The sequence below is a fragment of the Phascolarctos cinereus genome, unplaced genomic scaffold, assembly GCF_003287225.1.
Source record: "Phascolarctos cinereus isolate Bilbo 61053 unplaced genomic scaffold, phaCin_HiC Scaffold_5;HRSCAF=322, whole genome shotgun sequence".
Lineage (NCBI taxonomy): Eukaryota > Metazoa > Chordata > Mammalia > Diprotodontia > Phascolarctidae > Phascolarctos > Phascolarctos cinereus.
The window spans coordinates 120,941,312-120,955,957 of record NW_027555958.1 but is presented as its reverse complement, the minus strand read 5'-3'; the positions used below and the strand labels follow the sequence as shown (position 1 = coordinate 120,955,957).

Sequence of the window (14,646 nt, the reverse complement as noted above, 5' to 3'; positions counted from 1 at the left end):
ATACTACCTTTTACTTCACTACACAGGGTCTCAGTCAATCAATAAACATTTATTAAATGCCTACTATATACCATTAGAAGATTATGTATATGTCATTGTGCAAAACTTAAGAGCTATGTAAATGTCAGCTATTACTATTCATATATATATATGTATCCTCATACATATATGTGTATATATACACATACACATATGTATGTGTGTATATATGAAAAGATACTTCTACCCTGTTCTATTCACTTAGTCTAGTGCTTTTCACATTTTCCATTTTGCAAAACTCTCAAGGATTTGTCGGAAATAAAGTTGTGAATTGGCCTTAAGCATTTAAGATACTACCTTAACTCACTTCACTATGTGTGATGAACTACTATGATCAACAATTTGCTCCATAACTGACCGCTCTGCCACAACACAGTTGCCAGCAAGTCCTGTCTTAGTTCTGCTCTGTTTGAGAAGTTGGCTGTCTTCTATAGCTAGTGGAAGAGGTAATCTTCTTAATTTTTCTATTGTGAATTTTTCTGTGCATAATGGTTGGCGTCACCCACTGCAAAATATTTTCTGAGTGATACCTTATTTTTTTTAAAAAAAAGTTACTATTCCAAGTTTTAAATTTTATTCCCTACTATAAAGCATTAAAGAAGCTATTCTCTAAAAGGTTCAATCACGGTAATGTTGGTTATTTGGTGTAACCCGCAGTAACTATGCATGACCATTAACATACATATACCATCAATATATACAATATCCCTTTACTTAGATGATTCTTTAAGATTTTAAAACTCTTGAAACTTTTTTTTTTCTGTTCTAACACTTAAGGTAATACATTCTAAAATGGAGTTTCCTTAATGGTAGATGAATCCCTCTGTAATCACTTCCAGCAGCATTTCAGTTTAAAATCTGGATCAAATTTTCCATTTAACTTATTTCATGACTATTGCAGAATCACGGTGTCAAGAAGACAGGTTAGTAGTTTAGGTTTTTGCTTTTATTTTGGCTGAAAGTTACTTTAGAACACAAAGTTTCTAAAAATAATAATAATATATTTTAAGTTTAAAAGAACAAAATGAATATATTAAAAAAACTTACAGGGAATCCTTTAGTGACGGGAATTTCAATATTAAAGATGAGGATCCGAGCTCTGAAACGAGTACAGGCTTTAATGGGTTCTTTGGGGCCGCAGAACACACAACCAACACTGCAAAAGAAGGGGGTAAGAGACATATTTGCAGGTAGTGGAAATACCTTTCAATCAGTTCAGTTTGGTTTACAAATAAAGGTACAGCAGTTAATTAGGGACTTTTTGAGAATACGCCCTTCTAGTTTAGGGTTAATGTGGTTTCCACATCAGTAATCTTCAATCATTTTCTTACCTTGCAAAACCCATTCAAAGAATGTGATAAATATGTTCACTGATACTTATTACTACTGTTTTAACTAGTCAAGGTTTAGCTAATTAGCCTTAAAAGATCACTAGAACCAAAGTAGAAGTTCACAGTAAATATGAAGGCAGCCTAACTTTTTTTTTTCCTCAATGAATCACTGAGTTGCAAAGCATACATAGGTCTTTAGGGTTCATATTCAAAACAGCTTAAACGAATTTTTGCACTCACTTGATTTTGATGATATCCATACCAACCAAGGTGAGACTAACGTGATCCCCCGCCGCTGCCCAATCAACAGGTTCATCATGCAGCATGATTCCTGGAAATGAGTAAGAACCAAAGTATAAGTGAAATACCTAGACACTGAGCTATAAACAACCAAGGAATTTTGGGCCGTTTAGGCCTCAGTCATTACTCATCATTTTCAATATGAATGGCTAAATAGTAAAAAGCTTGAACGAAAGTCAAACACTTCCTCTAGACTTTACTTTGCTAAAGTATCACCTTAGATATAACTGACTTTTAGTTGCCTATAACAAGTTGCTTTCTCCTTATTTCATAAAGATTTTAAGTTCAAGTTTCTGGGGAATGGTCAACAATTTTCACCATCTTTTCTAAAGACAGAAAGAAACTTACATTGCAACATAAGGTAGAGTTATATTTAGTTCGTCATACAAATTCACAGCAGGTCATTTTCCAGAAGTTTTTGAAAACAGAGTAAATAAGTAGCCTGCCTTGAAATTTTCCCTCAGACCCATATTCAGAGGTAGGAAACAAGCAAAAAGAATCAGAAAAGTGCATGTACACAAGTTTATTTGTATACAAATAACATCTTGAAGACTTTTAAAATCAAATTTTGTGATTAATATTGCCTGCAAGTTTTTTTTCTGTACCTTTCTCACAAACTCCTCTGCTGTATGGCATACAGTAGAGGCAAGAATATATTAAGCCAAGGAAAAGGCAAGTTTGTTGATGAGGGCCACCTAAAAGCTTGGTGGAATCACTGGTAAACCAGGCACAACAATATCCACTAATATTATAATTTAAGGAAATGAGAGTTGAAATTTCATAAGTTGGGAATATCCTCTTGTTCAGAGGAGACACAGACAACAAAATTTTTTTTAAGTATTTTTTCCAGTTTCATTTTTATGTGATTGAAAGCAACTTTAAACATATAAAGTGTAAATCTGTTAAAAGAAAAGCATTTACAAATTGAACAATTCTTTATCTACTTGACTTTGGTCAAACTTTTCATTCACCATTCTCTTTCTAAAGGCAGTTATTATTCCAACTGAAACTATATTTTTCAATAGAATGATTTCTAATCATTCATAGTCACTTTACTATAAATCTTTATTAACTTAATTTCTAAACAACAATATTTATGTCTTTGTTATGTAGCATTCTCAGGAATGGGGAGAGGGGGGGTTAAATTATATTTCATACAGAGGCTAGCAACCTGGCATAGTGGCTTAGACAAGTTTGGTTGTAGGATTACACACTACAAAGTATAATTAACAATATGAAAAGTTTTAGAGAAAAATAATATATTTTAATTATCCAGATATGATTATGTTACAATACCATTTAATTATTTAGAGACCTTTTTGACTGACCACAGAGAGGTCAGCAGTTGGCCTTTATGCAGAGGGACATCACTTATGTATCAAAATCTTTCACAAGCAGAACTTTAGAGTTAAATTAGGTATAGGTATGAAAATTTAGAAAAGTTCATAGCGTCTAGTGCTATCAAAGGCCTTAGAGAGTTAGTTTAACCTCTTTCTTCACAGGGTTTTAAGAAAGTGACACCAAGAGATGTGAAGTGATTGCCCAAAGCAAGATAAAGGAAACACCTTTCTCTGATCATAAAATGTTCTCATTCTCTCTCTCTCTGCCTTGAATTCCCTAACCCTGTTCTTCACCCTCACTGTGACCTCCACTTTCTCCACCTTTCAGTTCTTTCCTATATTATCGCCCCTGCCAAAGTGTGCTCTTCTCCCTTCCACATCCTGTTGATCTCTACACTGTCTTCTTTTAGCAAGTTCCTGGTTCACTTATCCTATCAAAGATCATGTCCCCCTCAGCCTTGAGTTACTCATACAATCTGCTGTCTTCATTTGTATTCAAATGCTGCCGAACAAAGTAGAGAAGATCATGAAATCATGCTCACAGAGTCTACCACAAATTTATATTATATATTATTAACTAACCCTTCACTCCGGCAAAGCAATCCTTCACTAATCGATTCACTATCCCACTTACCACAGCAACTCTTCCAAACCTTTTCATCTCTCCTCAACCTCCTATGGCTCTCCCTTCCCCAACCCTCACAGCTGAAAATTTTGCCTCACTTTTCACTGAAAAAGAGGTCATTTTCCTTCATTATTGTATATGTCTCCTCTTGTCCTCTCTTCTTCATCTCACATTACTCAGAGCCTCTTGTCCTCTCTTCTTCACCTCACATTACTCAGAGCCTATCGCTACTATCTCCTTCACCCCTGTTTCACAAGAAAAATGGCCCTTCCCCTTGCCAAGGCAAACCCCTCTATATGCATAATTGATCCCATTCTTCCATGTCTTCTCATCCTCATTTTTTCCACTTATTTGTCACTTCTCTGTGTCTCCCTAACGGTTGCTTCCCTACTGCCTAGGAATATGTCCATATTTTCTTCATCTCCCAACTCCCAAACATAAAGCACAGTGTAATGTACAAAGAAGCTAGTCAATAAATATTTGTTGAACCAATGATTGAGAAGATGTGGACAGACTAAGGCTTGTACTGTTAATGGGAGTGCCCACATCGATGTGATCTTGGACACAAAAAGTGTCAGAAGATCAAATATTGAAAGACGTATTTAGGGTCACCATATCTCAAATAGTCCATCATCTATCACTGGTTTTTCAAGTCTGACTTTCTTCTTTCCTGTAGAACACTGAGAATTTTTTTTGACTACATTCTAAATCATAAGATCTTACAAATGAGCACTGATAGTTTAAAGCATATTTTTTTTTCCTAGATCATTTTTGAAGACATAAAAAAAATGAGCCTAATGAGTATAGTAATTCCTTTGGTATTTTTCATGTACCCTCCTAGAATGAAATGCTTTTGCCATTTATCATCTCCCTTTATTTTGAACCCAACAGACAATTTTCAAGGTAATATGAGTTCATTTTTGCAAGTTAGACTTTGTTAGGGGCAGCTAGGTGGCACAGTGGATACAGCACTGGCTCTGGAGTCAGGAGTACCTGAGTTGAAATCTGGCTTCAGACTCTTAACACTCACTAGCTGTGTGACCCTGGGCAAGTCACTTAACCCTGATTGCTTCACCAAAAACAAAAAAAAATTGTTAAGGGCTTTCAGAAAACTGAGATAAATGACATCTTTTACATTTCTCTCATACTAATCGCCACCTTTATGTCTTGATACGAAGAGGATGTATTTCTCTATGGCAAGACATTTTTCATAAACCTTCAACGCTATTCTTATTCATGCTTTCCGCTCTCCCAGAAACGTATATCATGACTTTACTGTCCTGACATCTGTTCCCTTGACATGCTGATAGTCCTGAAACTCTATATTCATGGTTCACTGAGGACTGGAAATATGAGATTGAAATCAATGCATTTTCAGTTTTTCTTAGTCAGCCCAGTGGTTGGCAAACAATAGCCTGCAGTCTAATATCCTCCTCCTATTTTTGAACCACATCCTTCCCTGCTCCTGATGGTTTTTATATTTGTAAATAAAATTGTATTGTATTTTAAAATGTACAACAAAACTTTATTTACAAAACTATTCTTAATTCAGGAGCTATTCAAAAAATAGGCAGCCCCCAGTGTAGCATATCAGACCCAACTGGCACATAACTAGAGTGCTGCCGCGGCCTAAACCTTCCCTATTTGACCTTCCTTTCTCCTGAAGGGTTGCCAACAGTGTTGGACTTAGAGTCAGCAAAATATTAGTTCAAATTCTGTCTCAGACACTTGCTATGCAATCCCAAGCAAGTCTTAACCACTGTCTGTCTTAATTTCCTCATCTGTAAAATAGGAATAATAATAATACTTACCTCAAAGGGTAGTTGGAAATAGAACCAGGATTTGAACACTGGTCTTCTAACTATGGATCCAGTACTCTTTTTACTATACAACACTCTCTCTTCATGACCTCCATTTTAAAAATTTAATTAAAAAAAAAATCACAGATTAATTTAAGTGTTTCTAATGTATTAGCTAAAGAGTGTCTATTAAGTTGAACATGTGAAAAAATATATAAAGTTACAAGTCAAAAGTTTTAGAAAGTAGGCTTAATTCTAGTTTGAATTGGATCACTTGTTTACTCTGCCTTTTGGAGAAAAACTGTTTTAAATTCTAAGTCCACTTTTAAAAAAATGAGTTCTGACAGGGTCCAGTTAGTTAGTGAGGGTCCCTACAGTTCTGGATTCATCATTCAGTACAAATCCATGATTCAAATATGAAAAAGAGATTTACCTAAGAATCATTCAATCTAAAGGTGGTATCATAATGCAAGGAAAGAGGCAAGAAAAGTTAAAAAGAGTAAGAGCATACTCAAATCAATCTACTGATCTTTAAATGATTTTTAGTTTCAGATATGCAGTTTTCCTGGAAATTCAGATTTCTATAAAGGCAACTCTTGTATCACCTTAACGAATCACAGCATATCTGTAGGCACTTGGTATTTAACAAAACTATAGATAATGATAACGGGAAGAGTTTTAAACTATAACTCTAAGGGCTTCTAAGATACTAACTTAAAGTTCTAAATCTTAGAATTTTTTCAGTTTTGTTCCTACTTCTGGCATTTAATATTCTGAATGACAACAAAATACTTAAGCAAGAGAAGCATGGGACAAAAGCTGTAATTTTGGTTTTGATTTTTCTATTCTATCAATTTCACTTAGTAACTGTATATAATCTTCCAGGAATATATAATCAATAGAATGAATTAATAAAAACAAAATGCATGACATACTACAAAACCAATTCAACATGTAATCAAATCTAGTTTAGTGTGCACAATACATGGCTTAAGAATAAAAAGGAAAAAAAATGCTGATTAAAAAAAACTATATCTTTCAAAGTCAGCATCTGTGACAGCTTAATAGCTGTTATGTTTGTTTGTTTGTTTGTTTTTGCTAGGCAATAGAGTTAAGTGACTTGCCCAAGGTCAGGCAACTAGTAAGTGTTACATGTCTGAGTCCACATTTGAACTCAGGTTCCTCCTGCATCCAGAGCCGGTGCTCTATCCACTGCACCACCCAGCTGCCCCTGAATAGCTGTTACGAAGAATTCTAATTCAACATCTTACTTCTGTACTAAAGTCAAAGGCTTTGGAACTGTTGTGAGGATCAAAAGAGATAACAAAAGGAAAGTACTTTTTGAACCTTAAAGTGGTGAATAAATGCTAGCTATCATTATTATTACTGCTGTTGTTACTTTAACTTAAAGGTTCCCAACATAGCAATATACTTTAAATTATTTGACTCTCTTTTAGAGTTAATGCTAACCCTAAAGGGAGAGGGAGAAGTTGACACACATTTATAGCATATCTATCATCTATCAAAAAGTTTTATAACTTAAATTCCCAACCCTCTAAACAAATTCTATTGTACATTTTTCAAAGCTGTTACTTCACAGTAACTAAAACAATGAAGTGTAATAATCTGTCTTGCCAGTGGGTGTCAGGAGTCAGGGATGAGTACAGTTCAAACCTCTACAAATACTACGAATACAACTAGTATTATCTTCTGTCCTACCCAAAATAAGTTTAAAATGACTTCAGAGAACTTCATATTTCTGAAAATTAACTCTTACACAGGCTGTTGAAATCAATGTCACAGAAATTCTGACACATATTAAGCCACACAGACATTTACACATACAGTCACATCAGAAGAAATTCGTTTAATGTTTTCTCAATTTAACTTCAACAGTTAGTATCATTTTGACAATCAGTTACAATTTCAGTAACTGGTTGCTTACTCTTTGGTCAATAATTTGCTATACTGAATCTGTCTTCTCAACATTTAGCAATAGAAAACTCTGCTCAGAGATGCTTACCTTTTGCAGTGCAAGTTTCATTAGGAGGCATTGCTAGCAGTCGGTCACCAGTCTGGATATAACCAGCTTCAATTTTACCAGTCACACAGAATCCAGATCCTTGATCTGTAAAATGTCAACACTTTAAAATGGTTTATATCAAATACTATCGTATTGCTAACATTCTATTACCTAATCAGCAAAATGATGAGGTTGAACTAGATGATCTTTTAAGGTTCCTTTATAATTCTAAATTTGTAAGCCTATGTTACCATTACCTATGAATTTATAGAGCTCAAAAGAATTGTTCGTATTTCAAAGTAATCTTTAAAGTATTCAAATTTTATTTGAAGTCTGTCTATGTTATATGTATTCTACTCAATTTTTAGGATTTTCTCAGTAGTAGCAAAATAATAGTTAAACTTCAAGTAGAAACTTAATTTTAAATACAGTCTTAAATAAGTTCTTAAATAAGGACCAACTATGTTACTCTATGAAGGTTATAAAATTCTGTAATTCAAATTAGTTCACATTTCTTAGAACTTCTTTCCTTCTGATTGTCTTTATGTTATTTTAACTGGATATATATATACTCTTTGGTCAATAATTTGCTGTACTGAAATTTGTCTTCTCAACATTCAACAACAGAAAACTCTATACATACGTGTGTGTGTGTGTGTGTGTGTGTGTGTGTGTGTATGTAAAATACCCAAATCTCCATCTTCCACATAAACATTCAACTGAACATAACATTTAATCCCTACTAATGACAAGTAAAATTACTGATTAGAAAACAAGTGACAGGTCATTGCAAACTAATATACACTGAACTTCAGGGCTGTCTGATGTAGAGAAAAGAACATTACATTGGAAACCAGGAGACCTAGGTTCTAGGTGTTCTGCCACTGAATCACTGAACCTCTGTGCAAGTCACAACCTCTCTAGCCCTTAGGTTGCTCCTAATCTTATCACCCATTATTTAAACTTTTGTCATTTAATAATCCCTTAAAACAATTCACAGGGAATGTAGTAGATACATTAGGTTTTCTTCTTAAATTTTAGCATTTAAAAAAAAAATTAGTTAAAAAAAGCTCAAATTACACTTTCATATTTCTGTTATCTCATTTATTTGACATAGATTTCCTTCTTTATATAGTTAGCCTTCCATTTACATGTAGTTTCAAATAGTGGTTATAAAATAACAGATGCAACTCCACAGTTACCTGAACAGGAAGACACCCCAGCTGTGGCAGAAAGGCAATTTCAGTCTTTAGTGTAAACCATTTGTTGTGAGATACAAACAAAGGATAATCTAGACTGTAAAAGTGTGAATTTATTCTTTCAGATTACTGTTGAAATAGGAATCATGCCCTCATCTATTTCTTCCAATAACAAACAAGGGCTCCTGGAGACATTAACTACAATTACCTAAGCCTACACAGAACTAGAGAGAAGATAAAAGCATTACTAGAGGATGATCATATTCTACTGTGGATGACAATAAAAACAGGCAGCAAAGGACAAAAGCTAATTAGTTCCATTATTTTTCTAACTATGGATACAGAAACATGGACTCTTAAAGTTGGAAGGGACCTTGAAAGTTTCCTAGTCTAGTTTGTCTCTTAATGGAGGAAATCCTTTTCTACACTTCCACATTAGCTAGCTGTTCAGTTTCTGATTAACTTCTAAAAACAGGAAGGTAGCATGATGGATAGAGTGATGTACCTGGAGTAAGGAAGACCTGAGTTCAAATTCTACCTCAGACACTCATTGTGTGACACTGGGCAAGTCACTTAACCTCTCTCATCCCCAGTTTCCTCATCTGTAAAATATGGATAACAGTACCTACCTCAGAGAGTTGTTGTGAGGATCAAATGAGAAAACAAACGTCAAGTCCTTTGCAAACCTTAAGGCACTATATAAAGCTAGCTCTTATCATGACTATTATTATTAATAATAAAAAAGAGAGCCACTAATTTATAGGGTGCTTCACTCCACTACTGACCAGGTCTATCTACTTGTTACTAAATCATTCTTTGCATTGTGCAGAAGTCTACTTCCCTTTAATTTTGGTTTAATGCTTCAAGCTCTAGCCTAGGGAACATCATAAAACAAATTTCCTTCTTCACCTACTAGCCCTTCAAATATTCAAAAGAAAAAAAAAACCCTTAGCCTTTTCATTCAAAATTAAATATTTTAAGCTCCTTCAATTGTTCATGGTTTCCAATCCCCTCATTTTCTTGTTTGATCTATTTTGAGCATAAGTAGAAGTCACAAAGATATAAATTTAGGCCTAATTTAAAAGAAAACTTCCTAACAATTTGAGCTTTACAAAGTGGAATGGATTGGCTTGGGATATTCCAAGTTTCCCTCATTTGAGATCTTTGCAAAGACTCAAATCACAACTCGTTAATATGTTATAGAGGTAATTCTTGTTGAGGTTTGGCCTCAGAACTGTCTTCCAATTGATAATTCTGTAGATGCACTCTGCCAAACTTAGTGCTAAGAAAGCAAAATAATAACTCAGATGAAGTCTGAGATTTCAGTCCAAGACTGAAATACTATACTTCTCTGAATGCAAGGCTGGATTAACTCTCTTTTAGGAGATATAGCATACTGCCCCATTTGGGGCTTGTGGTCAGCCAAAACTCCCAGTACTTTTCACATAAACTTCTAACAAGCCAGAACTCTAAACCCTGTAATCCATAAAACTGAGTTTTTCAAATTCTATACAGAACTTTCTATTTATTGCTGTTAAATCTCCCTTGTTTACTTCAATCCAGCAGAGTGGTCTGTTGACATTACTTTGAATCAATAAAGGAAATTATTTTTGGTATAGCATGATTTTTACTTAGTCGATGCTATATTGGCTCCTTGTCCCCATAATCTTCTTTTTTAAGTACTTACAAACCATCTGTTTAATTTTCTGGTGTAGAATATTGCTAGGGATCAACAATGGGCTTTCAAGTTTTAATAAGATGACAAGTATTAGAACACATATGCAAGTGTAAGTTTCTGAGGTTCAAGGCAGGGGCAGTATCATATACTTAAGTGTTCTTGTGTACACTGCATTCAGCACAGCCTGTGCACAACAAATACTCAATGAATATTTTGAAATTCAAAACAACAGGATTTTCTAATAGCTAAAGAAATATACTGAGAGCCAGAAGGCCTGTGTTTCAATTTATGCCATAGCCTGATGCAGTGAATTACTGTGTGCCCATGAAGTAACTGATTATCTATAGTTCTTACTTTTTGCTACCAAGAGACTATACTCAAATTAACATTTCTATAACGACCAACTAAATATTTCTAAGATAATCTAATTTCCACAATACCAGTATAATAATAATGCAAACTATGATTCAATCTGGGCCCTAGTGTATAAGAAATATATGTATGCAATATATGCAATAGCAAGAAAAAAAAAACACAGCTCTGAATTTGGGAAATTTTTTTCTTTCAGGACAGCAAGGTACCACTAAGTGCTATCTGACTACCTTACATTCTGGGGAAAGCTGACTCCCTAAAATATGAATCAATTATTTCAAAAGCAGAGTTTAACCTTTCATTCTCAATTTGGTATAGCTCTAATGTATCACATTGCTTATTTTATTTTATGTTTTTTAGTGTTTTCACATCTACAGTAAAATTTTGATAAAATTACAAACATTTTAGGAAATATGCTTACATTGTGAGAAAATAATCATACTTCTTAAAAAATATCATGTTACTTACCTTTAAAAACATCAGATACACATAATCTAAAAGGTTTTTCAATAGATCTTTGTGGAGGCTTGAAAGAATCTGAGGGAAAAAAAGATAAGGCCTTAAAGATACCAAAGTTCTATTTAAATATGTCTTTCCTGCTTACTAATCACATCAAATTTCTACTCCATACCTTTTAATTAAAGAACTCTGAACAATTAACAATATAGAAAATATCATCAGGCAATTTTACTTACCAATTTGTTCTAACAAACATTTTCCTTGATACCATTTTGTTAGTTCACTTGATTGAGATTTTGTAATTAAGTTTTCTCCACTAAGACCACTTGTAGGGATGAAGGCCACATCACCCTCCTATTCGCAAAGAAGACAAATTATAATAAAACATTAATTTTTTTTTTTGGGGGGGGAGGAAAGCAGAGGTGAGTGGGACAAAATTAATGGGAATTAAAGGTTTTTTAATTTTTCCCAGTCTGTGGAACACTGGTAAACAGTGAGACATTGCCTAAGATCTTTTTCCCTCTGTTAGGAAAACTTCCTATCCATTGTATTTCCATTACCTGACAGAATCAAGCTGTTTCAAAGTATGTCAGAAAGCAATGATTTATTTTACCCCCTACTGACAGGGACTATCAACTAAAAACTATTTCAAATAATCATTCAAAACTATATGCTGAAAAATGTCCATAAATTGATTTTAGTTTCTTACTTGGTGACATATTATAGTATCCTATAAGCTACACAGAGACACAGCTTGGTGAACTGGATAGAGGACTGAACAAGAGAGGTTAGTGATAATGATTCCAAAGAAGAAAAAAGGGAAGAAAAGGGTATCAATGAAGAATTTTTAAAAATATATAATGAAAACAGGAGGAAGCTGAGGGAAACAGATGAGCTGGAGATCTTTAGAACTATATTGAATTTATGTTGTTGTAGTTCAGTTGTTTTTAGTCATGTCTGAATCTCTGTGATCCCATTTGGGGTTTTCTTGGCAAAGACACTACAGTGGTTTGGCATTTCCTTACAGATGGGGAAACTGAGGCAGACAGGATTAAGTGACTTGTCAAAGGTCACATAGCTGGTAAGTGAGGCAGACCTGAATTCGTGAAGATGAGTCTTCCTGACTCTAGGCCCAGTGCTCTATCCACTGTGTCACCTAGCTGTCCTGGAACTTATATATTTAGAAATAAAAATCAAGCTGTATGTAACAGATTCATAGTTTCTCATACAATCCTCTTTTTCTGTTCTTTGTATATGGAAATGTTAGTGCTTGTTAATACAGTTAAGAATAACAAAAAAACATTTTTTTAAGTGAAAATATTTATTTGGAAAATTCACAAGAATGTATTTTTGTAAAAAAAAAATGAAGTAATGTTTTCACAAAGTTGTCGTAATAATACAGATTGGCTGAATTCATTCAAGTTCCACTTCCTTCAAGAGATCTTTCCTGTTTCTATCTCCTGACTTTACTTATCTGGGGACTTCTTGTCTCCTCCAATGGAATATAAGATCCTTAAGGGCAGGACTTTACTGTGGTTCAGTCGTGTCTGACTCTTCATGATCCCATTTAGGGTTTTCTTGGCAAAGATACTGGAGTGGTTTGCCATTTCGTTCTCCAGCTCATTTTACTGAGGAAGAAACTGAAGCAAACAGGATTAAGTGACTTGCCCAGGGTCACATAGTTAATAAGTGCTTAAAGGCACATTTGAATTCAGGTCTTCCTTGACTCCAGGCCTGATGTTGTATCCACTGACCCATCTACTTGCCCATGGAAAGGACTACTTTACTTTTATATTGGTATCCAGAAGAAACTAGCACAGTTGCTAGAACATGATAGTTTCTTAATAAGGGCCTATTGATTCACTAACTTCCTGATCATACCTGTCTGCTCACTTTCAATCCATGCCAAAGTTGTAATTCCTCTCATCAGAGGAATTACAAAAATCAGTCTAAGCAGAGTTGGATGATATCTTGCAAGTTCATAAGCATACAATAGGTAATTAATAACTGAAGACTGACAGAATAATTGTGTTTTAGTAATAAACAGATGTGAGAGCATCAGCAAAGAATATAAGTGGAATACACATTAACCAAAAATAGGAAATAAAACATACTATGTATAACCAGCAGATAGTAAATGAAAGTATTTGAAAGCTTTTGTGGTCTTCCATGCCACACTCCTCTGATCCAGGGTAAATAAGCTGAATCACTTAACCACTCCTCAAAAACGATTCTCTTTTCATCCTTTAATCATCTTTCTTACTTCCTCTGAACCTTGTACAAATGCTCTGTACCATCTAACCAATTTAAGAGGTAGCCTACCAGGGGAGAAAAAAAAATAAAGTAATTTTTGTTTACTCAAAATTTTCTTTGGGGTGGGATGTGGGGAGAGAGTCTGGCATGAGTAGAGGGATAAATTATTATTTAATCCCCACCACATAGATTATAAAAGAGAACATGGTGCTATTGTTTCCAAGATCAAATATAAAATCTTATTTGGCATTCAAAGCCCTTCAAAACCTGGCCCCATCCTAACTCTCTCCATTTTTCTTACACCTTAATTCCCTCAATATATTCTTCAATCCAGTGAGGCTGGCCTCCTTGCTACTTCTCATATGGGATACTACATTTCTCAACTGGGCATTTTCACTGAGTGTCTCTCATACCTGGAATTCTCTCCCTCTCCTTATTCTGGTTTCTTTCAATTTCCTACTAAATCTCATCTTCTGCAAAAAGTCCCTCCTGATTCCTCTTAGTACTAGTGTCTTCTCTCTTTGGATTACAGCCATACATACATACATACATACATACACACACACACACATATGTACATATATACAACATATATGTATATATACAAACATATGCTCTTATGACCCCAAATGGGGTCATGAAGACGACACGACTGAATATATGTATGTATATGTATATGTACACACACATACACATGTGTATGTTTGTACATAGTTGTTAGTATGTTCTTTCTCCCAGTACACTCCTTGAGAGAAGGGCCTGTAAGTTGTGTGTGTGTGTGTGTGTGTGTGTGTGTGTGTGTGTGTGTCCCCAGAGCTTAGCATAGTGTCTGGCACATAGATGCTTAATAATAATACTTAATGAAGACTATGTAAAGGGGAGTAAGATGTAAGAAGACTAGGAAGGTAGAAAAAGGCTAGATTATGAAGGGTTTTGAATGCCAAACATAATTTTATATTTGATCCTGGGAGAAGACCAAAGTCCCTGAAGTTTGCTGAGTGGTGGAGGGAGAGGTTTGACATGATCCAAGACTGTGCTTTAAGAAGATCAATATGACAGCTCAGTGGAGGACAGACTAAAGTGGGAAGAGACTTAAGGCCCAGAGATCAATCAGAGAGCTATTGCTACTCTCTCTCTCCACTTATTGGAACCTGAAATTCTATAATTACAACTTTATTTCTCAGGCTTTTTGTCCCATCAATCAAAATGTAAACTGGCCTGGAGGAGC

The 14,646-nt window shown here is 34.7% G+C and overlaps 1 protein-coding gene across 5 annotated transcripts in view; it reads right to left on the bottom strand.

Annotated features, from left to right (window-relative positions):
• The window catches only part of LOC110208908 (HBS1-like protein), a 131,991-nt gene that overhangs the window by 14,628 nt on the left and 102,717 nt on the right, over positions 1-14,646 (bottom strand). For all 5 annotated transcript variants that reach the window (XR_013486934.1, XM_020987108.2, XM_020987109.2 and 2 more), the window contains 5 exons: positions 11,402-11,519; positions 11,175-11,243; positions 7,458-7,562; positions 1,611-1,701; positions 1,087-1,195 (listed from right to left, as the gene is read on the bottom strand). Coding sequence is in view for 4 of the 5 variants with exons in the window: in XM_020987108.2 (XP_020842767.1) it covers positions 1,087-1,195; positions 1,611-1,701; positions 7,458-7,562; positions 11,175-11,243; positions 11,402-11,519 (492 nt within the window). In the remaining variant the exon portion in view is untranslated. The remainder of the gene's footprint in view (positions 1-1,086; positions 1,196-1,610; positions 1,702-7,457; positions 7,563-11,174; positions 11,244-11,401; positions 11,520-14,646) is intronic.